Genomic DNA, 12302 nt, shown 5'->3' on the forward strand with positions numbered 1-12302 from the left:
CAGTCGGTCACATGTGCTTTATTAATAATGTTTAAGTGAACAGTTTTTGATCCTATACACTTCAATAAGCCTTCGCAGTGTACAAGAACTTTGTTGAAGTTGTTCAAAATTGGAAGTAAAGAGTTTCTTGTGTCCCCATCCTCTCTACAGATACCTTACATCTATGTAGACATCAGACACACCTGTTTTTTTCCCCTGAGCCTGACGTGGTGATTGATCCTGTGTCAGATCTTGTCTCTTTACACGTCCTTTACCCTCCAGACACAAGAGTTATTTGAGGTCGTCAAAGCTGTCTTGTCTGCGGCATCACATATTTGAGCTGTCAGCTTAAAACTTCCTCTTTTTGGGTTTAGTTCTCAGGTTGACTTCAGCTACTTCAGGAAGCTAGACAGGTTCTAAGCAAGTGTTTGGTCATTAGTTACATAATTGAGGGCAGGAGAGTTATTGACTTCCACGGTTGAAATGAGGAATTTAAAAAATGTCACAGCTGAACAAATGTGCCATGTTTCAGTCCATACACATATAACTGTCCAGTTGTTCAAAATATTAGTTTTTGTCAAGTTGTTTTCTGTTCCGTGTTGTTCCGTGTATACACCTGTGGTATCAGCTGCAGAGCAAGTTTAAGCTCTCTCTGTGTGGTGTGCGTGTTACTGTTTATATGTGTGAATCACCAGCAGCACATTCCCAGTGTTGAAAGGTGGCCATGCTGCAGGGTTTTACGGTTTACGGCTGATTTAGCTGCTTGTCCCATCGCTTCACTCCCACGGATTAGGGAGCATCCCGTCTTGACCTGGATTTGGGAGTCAGTGCAACCTACTTGGAGACAGAAAATTCACAAACAATGAATCTATACATTCAAATGTAGTATCACTGTAGTATGTAGTATCACTCACTATTAAGCTGGTAATGTACAAATATGCAGAAGAAGCAAAAAGAAAGATAGTCAGCTAGCAAGACTAAATCATAAGTCATGTACAGCAGAGAGATTTAAAGGTTTACTTAGAGTCATAGTAGTTGTGGACAGACCGTGTCCAGCCTCTCCCTGCTGACTAACACTGCCCAGGGCTCGACCTAATGACCTCTGAGGATGATGCTTGTTCTAGAGGACGTTTGGTTTTTGATTTTCATCGGCCCAGTGTGGAAATATAGTAGCAGTAACCAGTCACTGAGGCACTGCTTGAGAGTGCAGTGATTCTGACATTCACTACAGTTGAATATTTTCACTCCACTTCTCACAGAGGCGAAAGGATCATCCAAAAGACAGTCATTGGTTTAATGCCTATGTAGGCTAAAACTGTAACTGACGTCCCATTAAAATACAGTATCATCATGTTATGTGATGTTTCAGGGCTGCATGTAGGGATTATTTATTTTTTTTTATTAATCTTTTGATTGTTCTTTAAATTAATTCATGGTTTAGTCAATAAATAATAGTGAAAAATGGATGGAAAACAGTTTAAAAAGTCAGTGACAAGTTCTGAGAGCTCAAGGTAACAATGGCAAACTGCTTTTTTTCTTGTTTGACCAACAGTCCCATACCCTGAAATATTCCACATGCATTGATATAATGGAAAGCAGGGCAGCAACTAACAATAATTTTCTCTCTCAGTTAATTTCCTGATTAATTGATCAGTCACTTGGTCTCAAAAATGTATAAAAATCATTGAAAAATGTCCACCACAGTTCCCTAAAGCTCACGGTAAAATAAACATATTCAGTTTACCATCAAAAAAGACAATCAGAAGAGTCAGAGTCCTGCATTTGAGTAGCTGGAACTAAGGAAAGTTTGGCATTTTTGTTTGAAAAATGACTTAAAACCAATTATCAGAATAGCTGCTGATTATTTTTCTGTTAATGGACTAATCGCTTTTGATCTAAAAGAGAGACAAGCAGGAAATTCTCACATTTGAGAGGCCTGAGGCAACAAATACCTCTGATTGCTCTTCAATAAAGGACTCAAACACTTAGTCACAGTTATTTAAGTCATTTTTCTGTCACTAGATTAATCAACTGTTTCATATTTTTGTCATTTGAATTAATACTTGATAGTAACAGTAAGCAATAAATCAGATATTTGTATCCTTGCTGACAGTCATGTTGTTGTGTCTTTCAGGCTCGAAACATACAAACAGGAGAGCTCGCTGCTGTGAAGATCATAAAGTTGGAACCAGGTAAGAATGACAATCTTATTATCTCGGTTTTTCTCATCACAGTGTAGAGAAAACATTCTGTTTTCAGATTTATTTTTATTTGTCAGAGCTGAAAAATAAGGTCTGGAAAATAAGTCTGTTATTTTCCAGGATTTTGAATGGAATGCATAAAAGTACTAAAAATGTTGTCGTACAGTGCATACACGTGACTGCAAATATTTATGTGTCCGTAGACCCAGTGCTGTTTTACATATTTTTAATATTTTTTCAGTTGAAATGACAATCTTAAGTTTATTTATAACCAGTGTTCTTCATTCCATATTGAATTTGAACCAAAGTGAAATGAAAACGACTTCACAGCACCTCGAGGGCAGTGTAACATTAGGTTGTGTACATGAAGAACGACAGGACGGAGGATGTTTCTGACTGTGCCTGGCTCTGGGGTCCGTGCTGGCTGTGACCTAGTGACAGAGTTTGTGCGATCCAGATTAGAGGGATTACGGAGAGGGCTTTGTACCACCGGCAACCAGACAGAGCTCAGCTGATTACCAGTCAGTGAAGGAAGAGATTCACTTCTGTTTGTTTTCTCTTTCATTCATCGTGTCACTGTGGGTCTAAGGCTGTTAGTGACAGGATGTGGTACTAAGAATATGTTTTTGTCTGTAGGTTTACTTATGTTGTTTATTTCTCAGGTGTCACCTTGTTCTGTGTTTGATCAGAAAACTCCAGACGATCAGTCTGAAACAAATATTTGCCCACATCCTGATCTTTAATATAAGGCCTTCATGTACAGTATTCTGCTGTCGTAACGGAGGAGAAGGGATTAGTTTGTGAAGCAGAAGATCAGGGGGCTTAGCTGCAAGTTGGAAGAAAGACTGGAGAAGGGACAGGGTTTTTCTTGCTGTTGTGACTCTTAAGAATAGAAATTGGAAATGCATATTCACCGATTTATGGTGCAATTATAGTGAAAATCAGTTGCATGAATAAATTGTCTGTTGTTTTTTTCGCTACTTGAAGAAACCAGGGAGTGAAATTAGCTCATCACATGCAGATCAGAGAAGCTGAGGAGGCCAAATTACACATTTACTCCAGCTAAAAACATCAATGCTTCTTATTGTAAGTGTAAGAATTCTTTGTAAGTAAAAAGTTATTTATCAGAGCACCTGTTCAGCATGCACACATTTGCAGAAAAAGGACTTGTCCACAGTCTTCTATTCGCTGCCAGCATGTTTTAGCCATAACATGCTTGTTAGGCTAATAGCTTACAGGTGAACAAGCTTAAACTAAAGCTGACTGTTTGTATTCTACCTCTTTAGCCCTAATTAGCCGTTCATTTTTAATTTTACTTATCAGCTTTCTGTCAGAGACGGCAGCCCAGGCGGAGGGAGCTGCCGTAGTGGGTAGTGGGCTAGCTGTTACTGCTCTTAAAATAATATATTGTTATATAGAAAGTATGTATAAATTCTAATCCTTTTCTAAATTCATTATTTTTCTTGCAGTTATCAAAAAAACAGTGTTGCTGTTTAACAAGGAAGGTATCGAGTCAAAAATGTACCATTGTTTCTGTACATGCACATCAGTTGCAGCATAACTAACATAACCTTTCTTTAAACACCATGCATATTTGCTCTTTTCACATTTGCTTTATCTTTTTCTTTTTGGGATGAAACAAGGATTAACCCAGCCCAGGCCATCCTGTTTAAGCAGGACTCTCTTTTCTTTCTTTCTTTCCCCCCCGCTTTGGCAAGAGTCACTCCTTTCTGTGCTAGAGGTAAACAGCTTTGGGCGGGCCATAGAATCAAACAGGTTTGACCAGGAGGAATAAGGATGGTATGAAGCAAGGGACAGAGAGAGAGAGAAAGGAGTTAGGTGTGGTGAAGCCCTCTGGCTGCAGGGGCTGCGGAGAGCAGAGCAGGTTAATCTTATAATGTGGAGGCTAAATGACCAACAAAGACCAAATTAGTTACTGACCACCAAGGGAAACTTTTAGTAGCTGCTTCTTTTAACTGTCTGTCTAACTTTACCCTCTTGTTCTTGTGACAGTAATTTTTTTCTTTTTTTTGGTTACTGTCACTGAGAAGTTGGCACAAGCCTCTTGGCAGTTTCCATTAGAAATTCAGCTGTAAGCCATTTGGGTGTGGAACAGTGTCTCTCAACTCTGCACGCCGTTGAATTTATTTTCTATACACTGTTATGTCGGAACAGTTTTTTGAAAAGTTTTCAAATCTCCTCCTCTGACGCTTAATTAGCATTTCGCTTTTGTTTTTTAGTTTAAAAATAAACTTATTTTTGTCAAAGATGTAATTTCTAGTATCTATGAAATCATCTTGGCACGAGAATTACCAAGACCAACATTTACATACCTCCTACACACTGAATTGAAACTTGAAACCATGAGTGAAGATGTGTATGTTAAGAGGGTGCACAGGGAAACACTCAGTCGGAGAGGAAGTGGCTAAACTCTTAGGCCTCAACTTACCAAGAAGAGAAGATTGTGGGGGGACTTGTTAGGTTTCTTCTTTTTTCGTTGTTGACCAAGCACAGAGTCATTTCACTGAAATTACTGCTGCTAAAATTTTTGTGGCTCCTCTTACCATTTGCTCTCTGTCAACAGATATATTTGAAAATGACTATAGTTGCTTCTAATGTGAAATGACTCTAAAAATGAATAACACCATAATTACAGATGCAGTATTATATAATTGTAGTAAATTCCTCTGTAGTATTTTTTAATGTGGCAAACACTCTGAGACTGGGAATCATTTTCACATTTGTCATCATTAAAGTCGTGTATTGAAGCTGCAGAGCACTATAACTGTTCATTCATTACATCATTATAATGCCACATAAAAACAATAAACAAGGCTGAAAAACACAACTTAGAGAAGGGTTCAAGCTGAGTACTATTGGCACTTCACCATAGCCTCTGTTGACATTCTTAAGTGTAGTTCAGATATTCATGTTACAGACTGTAATAAGAAAAATAAATGGAAATAATTGGCTTATTGGAATAAATCACTGTAGGTTTTAGCAGGGTGCTGAGCCAGTGAGAGAAAAGCCTTAAAGAGGCTTTCAGTAGAAATTTGAAACAAGCTGTTTAAAGCCACCGTGATGGTGCACAGCTGTTCTTGCTCTATGTAACTTCAGATGATCACGTACGATCTCTTGCGACAAGTGTGTAGCTGAATGAATCAGGCCCAGCAAATTCGAGAGTAATGCCGAACTGTAAATCAGTTAAAAAGATGTAAAAGTCATTAAAAACCGGCGTTCATCTCTGATATCCAGCGAGGAAACTTTGTAAATATCAAGACTTATAAATGGAGTTTGACAGGTTTGTTACAGTGACCGATGTCGGAGATCTCCTCTGTTTGGCCATGTTTCAGGTCAGTCAGTGGGGCTACACAGTCGGAGCTCCAGTGAAGCAATTAATAGCCTTTTTTTTCCTGGATGTGAAAACCACTTGGAGGACAACAGAATTAATTACCACTCTGGCTGCAGAGGCTGCTGTGGTTCAGCAAAGTTACATTATGTGGCTTTAAAGTCAAACGTTAACAGCAGCATCCCAAGCTACATATAAAACCAGTCAGCTGTATCAATCAAATCAATCAAATTTTATTTGTAAAGATACACACAGGATAGTGCAGTTCACAGGGTAAATGACAATACAATAAAAATCAAGACAATAATTAAAATAAAGATAAATAAAAAGATAAGTAAATCAAGTCAAGTAAGTGATGTCTATATAATATAATGTACTGTAGACTTGACTCATACATTCCATACATTACAGTGCATATTCATGAAACATCCTCCCACTGTTGACTTACACTTCCTTTTGCACAATCAGCCTTGTTAAAGCTAAAATTATATTCTGTGACGTGTCTCCTGCCCTTGATTGAGGCTTTGATAATGAAAAGAAATGTGCTCTCATGTCGTCAGCAGGGAATCAGGTATACATAGTTTTTCTTTTAATACATCTGATACGGACGCTTCACGAGTCCTCTGATGTTCCTCAATACTGAAGTTTTCGGACCGATAAGTTCAAAGCTCATGGAAATGTACTGGTTTGTTGTTTATCAGCTTGGATGGTTGTGCACGTGTTTGCATTCCAGCCAGACTTTAATTCAGACTCTCACGTGAGAGAGACTAACTTCTCACAGACAGACAGACAGAAAACAGGACTGCTGTACAGCAAATTGCCTCATTGGGTACAAACTTTGTCTACTTAAAAAAATAGCTTGTGTGGCCCAGGAGATATTTTCCATTTATCATGTTTTCTTCCAACCTTCAGCTGCCCCTGTATCACTTATAATTTGCCTCCTCTCCTGGTTCAGAGTCTGGAGTTTTGTAGTAAGATGCAGGTCAAAACACTTCTTTTTGTCCTCAGGCCACAGTCGGTGGTAGTTGCCAATTTTTGCTCAGACTATTTTGTCAACCAGCTGATTTTTAAAACAGAATTCAACCATCAAAAGAGCCTTGTTTACATGCCACATTAATGAGCAGAACTGACACACATGATCCAGAAAAAAAAGAAGAAAAAATTGGTTTGTTGACAGTAATTTCCACCACAAGTAATGTGCAGCCTGCTGCTTTGATTTTAATGTTTTTGGCAGAGATTGCATCCATTAAATGAGCTTAATCTGGACCATTGCCTATAATGACAGTCTGTTGATAGAGCGCTGAAGCTGGCAGAGTCTGGTAGATCTTAACCTCCTGTTAATGTATTCCAGGGCCGTGTCTCTGTACAATTGGGAGCAGCTGGGCTTACATATTTTTGTCCTCTTACTTCCTACTGGTCGGATGTGTTAGAGTGCTCTGCTGAACTGGAAAGCAGCCTGGATATTAGCCTATACCACATAAACTTTAAAAGTACAAGGTGTTCTTTCTGTTGTTGCTAGCTGGTGCTGTAATCTGCTGTTTTTACATAAAGATGAAATATTCAACCATAAAGTTGGAGGGAGAAACTTTGTTCTGTGGTTTTTTTTAGGTTGGAGAATCATAAGGAGAGATTGTTATTTTCATCAACATTTCAAATTCACGATTTGTTCCAGTGTCAAAAACATCACTTTTATTGTGTAAGCTTTGTAGATGAATCATAACCCAAACTGTTTTAATTTCATGCCTGCAATCATTTTGTGAGGTGTTTTATTTCCAAATGGAAAATATCTCATTTAAAATGAAACAATTCCCTGTACAGAAAATAATTTTTTGTCCATGTGTCTGTGTGATTTCTCCCTCTGTTTCCAGGGGATGACTTTTCCATCATACAGCAGGAAATCTTCATGGTGAAGGAATGCATGCACCACAATATTGTGGCCTACTTTGGGAGCTACCTCTGGTAAGAGCCAGCTCAAAATACTCCTGCTTTGTCATTTTAGTCTCAGTGTTTTCTCTCCCCTCGCCGCCAGTGCGAGGTATAACATTTATGGAATTCATATGTTAGCTGTCAGAAGGATTTAACGAGCTACTGCCTGAAACTCACATGATGTATTTAATTACTTAGTCACACCTCTGTGTGAAAGTATGACTCAGTGTCTTCAACTGGGCCGACCAGTGCTGACTGGGCCCTTCAGTGCCAGGATGCAGCTCTCATGTTTTAATGGAGCCTGTGTTTTGTGGCTGGTATCTGAAAGGAAGTAGGGCTGGTCTGCCCACCGCTGCCTCAGACTTCCAGCAGGTTTAACTGGAATATGAGTCTCTGATCTATTTCACATGGCTGTTATCCCACAGAGATGCATGTCTTATCACAGCAGGTGTGTCTTGTATAGTCTCGCCACATAGAGAACAAATGGTTACTGTAAAACGTTAATGAGCAGCCCACCATGCATTAATTACTATAAAACTAGTTTGATTTGATTAGAACAGCCACAGTTTTATTTGGGGGAAGTTTGAGTTTCCTTTCAGACCTAAAATAATTTCCACATCCAGCTGAAAGATGTGAAAAGTAGCACAATAGTGATTGGGAATGTAGGGCACCGTGTACAGCATCATCACCTCTGCTGGCCAACTGTCACAGCTGTGATCATGCCATTTTATCACCATTACATCAGTCATATTTTTAGCTTTTTGTCTGAGGGTTGACATGATTTTTCTATCCTCTCCACACTGTTTATTAACATGTGTTAAGCTAGCATGTCTTAATAAAGTTATTTCTCGAAGGACAGATGATTTGTACAGATTAAAAAGTTCAACAAGAAACCCTTGATAAACCTTTGTGCTATCAAAATATTTAGCTATTTAGCTGCATAAATCTGTCTGTCTCGCTGGCAAAGCACCAACTCCTAACATAATAATTTTCTCTGCTTTCTTCAGTCGGGAGAAGCTTTGGATATGTATGGAGTACTGTGGTGGAGGATCTCTGCAGGACATTTATCATGGTGAGCTTTATTTTTAAGATGAAGACATAAAAAGGTTTTTAATACTGTGCACATGTGAAATCGATCTCTGCCTGTGTGTTGTAGTAACGGGACCTCTGTCTGAGCTTCAGATAGCATACGTCTGCAGAGAGACCTTACAGGTAAGTTAACTTTCTAAATAATGTTATGAATGAGCACATACAGGTTTATTTAGCAGGGACAAAGCAGCAGATTTTAAGAAGTCACCTTAAATAAAGGAAAATAAAAACATATACTAACAATTCAGCACAACATAGAAATATAAGTGTATAAGGGTTAGGGTTAGAAAGAAAGAAATTTAAATTCAGAGTTTATTTCAGTTTAATTCATAGTGAATACATTTATGTTCCTTGCAGGGTTTGGGATATCTGCACATCAAGGGCAAGATGCACCGTGACATCAAGGTATCATATCTTTATTATTTTTTGTTTTCTTTTAACCTTATGTTTATCCAGGTTGTGTCCATTCTAATGTGCCACACACAGATACTTTGCTTCACACCACAATAGACAGATTAACCATGAAATCTCAAAACACACTGTTCAATTCACTATAAATGCATCTGTTGGCTGTGAAACAGCCCAGAGGTCTGATGGCTCTCTGAGGTGTGAACTGAAGTCACAGGAAAGGCGTAGCTGTGGACGTGCTCGCTCAGAAGCATGTGACCAATGGTGTTACTTACAGCAAGCTGAGGTTGAGCTGAAGTTGAACATGCTTGATGCATGCACACAGTCTGGAGCCTCAGTCTCATGTGTTATCACAGAAGGTCAGGGCTGGGCCTATTATCTTTACTCAGCTCTATGGAGCGAGCACTTCCTGTTTCCTCTGCTCTCACCGCAGGATGCCACCAGAGAGACTCAGTCAGTCACAGCCAACAGAAACACTATCAGTGGGACTGTCAGAAAGCTGTGGTACTGGTGTGACTTTACTAGAAGTCAGATCAGTGACAGAGCGGAGCACTTAATGTTTCAAACACGCCAGATGATTGATGAGAAAGTTTAACACATAATTGGCACTGTTATGAACCAGTTTTGCAACACATCAGTTCAGCTCAGTATTTCAGGCCTTTGTTTTGTGGTACTAAAATAATATTATGATCTTTTGAATGTCTTTTCTCCAAACTAGAAAAAAAAAGTAAACTTTTATGGGACTTTTTAACAGGGTGCCAACATACTTCTAACAGACAACGGAGATGTGAAGTTAGGTAAGTTGCTCTTTAGCGTCTTAATTTTCAAGGACTTGAACTCCTCCGTGTCTCTGGGTTGTATGTGCATTACATAATCTGAAAAGCCCTGTCAATCCTTGTTACAGCTGACTTTGGAGTTGCAGCCAAAATAACAGCCACCATTGCCAAAAGAAAGTCTTTCATTGGAACACCTTATTGGTGAGTGTGTCACCCTCATAAAATGAGCCTTTAGACCTTTAACAGGCTTTGCTGAATAGATTCAGGAACCATGCTTGTTTCCTTTTGATACTGAATCACTAAATGTTTTCCTGTAAACTGTGTCATCATATTTTATCTAACAGAATCTAGTTTGTGGTTATGCTGCATGGTATTAGATTCAATGTATGCTTCAGCTGAAAGGTGCGAGCTCACATTCCCACAGTGGCTGAAGGGTTTTTGAGCAAGACACTGAATCTTTATCAGCCCCAGGGCCCCTGTTCTGTCACTCTAAACACACTGTTGAATGAGAAAAGTAAACATAGTTTTTCTATAAAGATCAACAGTATCCCATTATTCATATCAGATTTTGTTTTCACTCTAAGGGATTCTCCCCTAACCACCCTGTCATCTTTATTTTTGGAGAGCTGTCACTGAATACTTGCCCTGAATTTATCCAGGATGGCTCCAGAAGTGGCAGCAGTGGAGAAAAACGGTGGCTACAACCAGCTGTGTGATATCTGGGCTGTTGGCATCACGTCCATAGAGCTGGCCGAGCTGCAGCCTCCGATGTTTGACCTACACCCGATGAGGTATGCTTTACTTTTCCTCAAAAATGATCAGTTAGAACTTCCTCAAATGATTCTTAGGCTGCTTCCTGCTTTTGTGTTCTTCTGATACTTCATCACGTCTTCTGATTACTTGAATGGTCATCCTGTTTCAAAATGCAGTTTATATTTAGAAGAACTCGCAGGCCTTTCCATTCCCTAACTTTTGGTCACCCCTGTTAAGTATATTTCCGTCTTTCAGTCTGTCTAATCCACCAGTTTCATACTTGTTTCTTTGTCTTCCCCAGGGCCTTGTTTTTGATGTCAAAGAGTAGCTTCCAGCCTCCCAAACTAAAAGACAAAAACAAATGGTGAGAATCCCAGAATACTCACTGTGCTTTTTTGGGAATAGTGGTATGCTACCATTTACTTAGGTTTTAGACAACAGCAGTGATGATTAATGGATTAAAACAAAATGATCTTTTCTCCCAGGTCCACTGCCTTCCATAACTTTGTCAAAGTGTCCTTGACAAAGAATCCAAAGAAGAGGCCCACTGCAGAAAAACTTCTATCGGTAATAAATCTTGTTATTGTCTCATATGTATGGTAGATGTTTTCATTTCTTTGAGAGATTGAAATGTTTGAAACAAAAGAAATACTGCGGTTTTGCAGCTGAACTTAGCTTATGTTAGTCTCAGTCATGTCATTTTTACAGTTTACTCTTTGAGTTGCTGTTAAAATTGTATGTAGTGTTTTTTGTTTTGTTTTGTTTTTTTTTTTTTGTTTTGTTTTTGCTTGTTGAGCTGTTGCCATTTGCAAATCTGAAAGACTTGACAAACAAGTAGAAGTTTTCATTCTGACCAGATCCTGCAGGATCTCAGTTGGCTCCAGGAGCCTCTGTGTGGTTTGGCTGAATTTCTAGCTGTTTGGCTTATAGTCAGGCTCTGGCCCTGAACTGCTGCTCAAAGTTCAGTCATTACATATTTATTTACTTATTTATTAAAGCTTTTTGATTGTAGCTAAAGTGCTTCAGCTTATTTAAGAGGACGGAAAAGTTCAGCTTAGCACCTGTTTTTGATTTTCAGGCCTCAGTCGAACTATAAATACAGTTCTGCTTTTTCTGAAAAGATATTCTTCTATTATTGTGAACACAGTGCACGTCTCTTGAGGATACTCCCGGCCTAATAGTCCTGGCACCTGGTGATTAATGCAGACAGTTTGAATTACTCTGTAACAGTGAAACTGGGACTTAAATCTCTCCTTGTGCAGGGAGGTGTGTTTGTCAGATTAGGGATGTGACACTGTTGATACAAACTATTAACAAGTTATGCAGCAGTTTATGATAACTTGGTGATCCTGTCTTGTTTCTTGCAGCATGTGTTTGTGGCTCAGACGGGTTTGACAAGGAGGCTCGCTGTCGACCTCCTAGATAAGATGAACAACCCAGACAACCACCAGCATTACAGTGAGGTGGACGATGATGACCTCGAGGTAATGTCTGATTCCTTCACATATACTCCACTGTAAAGGAAGAATGTGACTTTACTGTGAGAATTTTAGAGTGAAAGCTTACAAAACTAAAAGAGTGGTAATCAATTTCAGAAAAGTTATCAAAAACAAACAGTGCCCGTCCCAAACTTGGGAATAAAAGATGAAAGATGATCACTGCTGAAGTGTGTTTTCACCCCCCCCGGAAATTTCCCTTCCCCCTCCTTGTCTTGATTCTCTCCGTCAACATTATTATTCCAATGGGATTCTACATGACATCTGTGTGGCAGCCAAAGAGGTGGTACCAGCGCCATTTAGAAGACCATTGTGCTTTTCTCAC

The 12302-nt window shown here is 39.1% G+C and overlaps 1 protein-coding gene across 3 annotated transcripts in view; it reads left to right on the forward strand.

Annotated features, from left to right (window-relative positions):
- map4k5 (mitogen-activated protein kinase kinase kinase kinase 5) overlaps positions 1–12302 on the forward strand; it is a 31901-nt gene that overhangs the window by 3447 nt on the left and 16152 nt on the right. For all 3 annotated transcript variants that reach the window (XM_051078145.1, XM_018681682.2, XM_051078146.1), the window contains exons 3-13: positions 2114–2171; positions 7398–7488; positions 8463–8527; positions 8612–8667; positions 8902–8949; positions 9707–9749; positions 9857–9929; positions 10388–10519; positions 10783–10845; positions 10967–11048; positions 11849–11965. In XM_051078145.1, the coding sequence (XP_050934102.1) occupies positions 2114–2171; positions 7398–7488; positions 8463–8527; positions 8612–8667; positions 8902–8949; positions 9707–9749; positions 9857–9929; positions 10388–10519; positions 10783–10845; positions 10967–11048; positions 11849–11965 (828 nt within the window). The remainder of the gene's footprint in view (positions 1–2113; positions 2172–7397; positions 7489–8462; positions 8528–8611; positions 8668–8901; positions 8950–9706; positions 9750–9856; positions 9930–10387; positions 10520–10782; positions 10846–10966; positions 11049–11848; positions 11966–12302) is intronic.

This window comes from Lates calcarifer, linkage group LG19, assembly GCF_001640805.2.
Source record: "Lates calcarifer isolate ASB-BC8 linkage group LG19, TLL_Latcal_v3, whole genome shotgun sequence".
Taxonomy (NCBI): domain Eukaryota; kingdom Metazoa; phylum Chordata; class Actinopteri; family Centropomidae; genus Lates; species Lates calcarifer.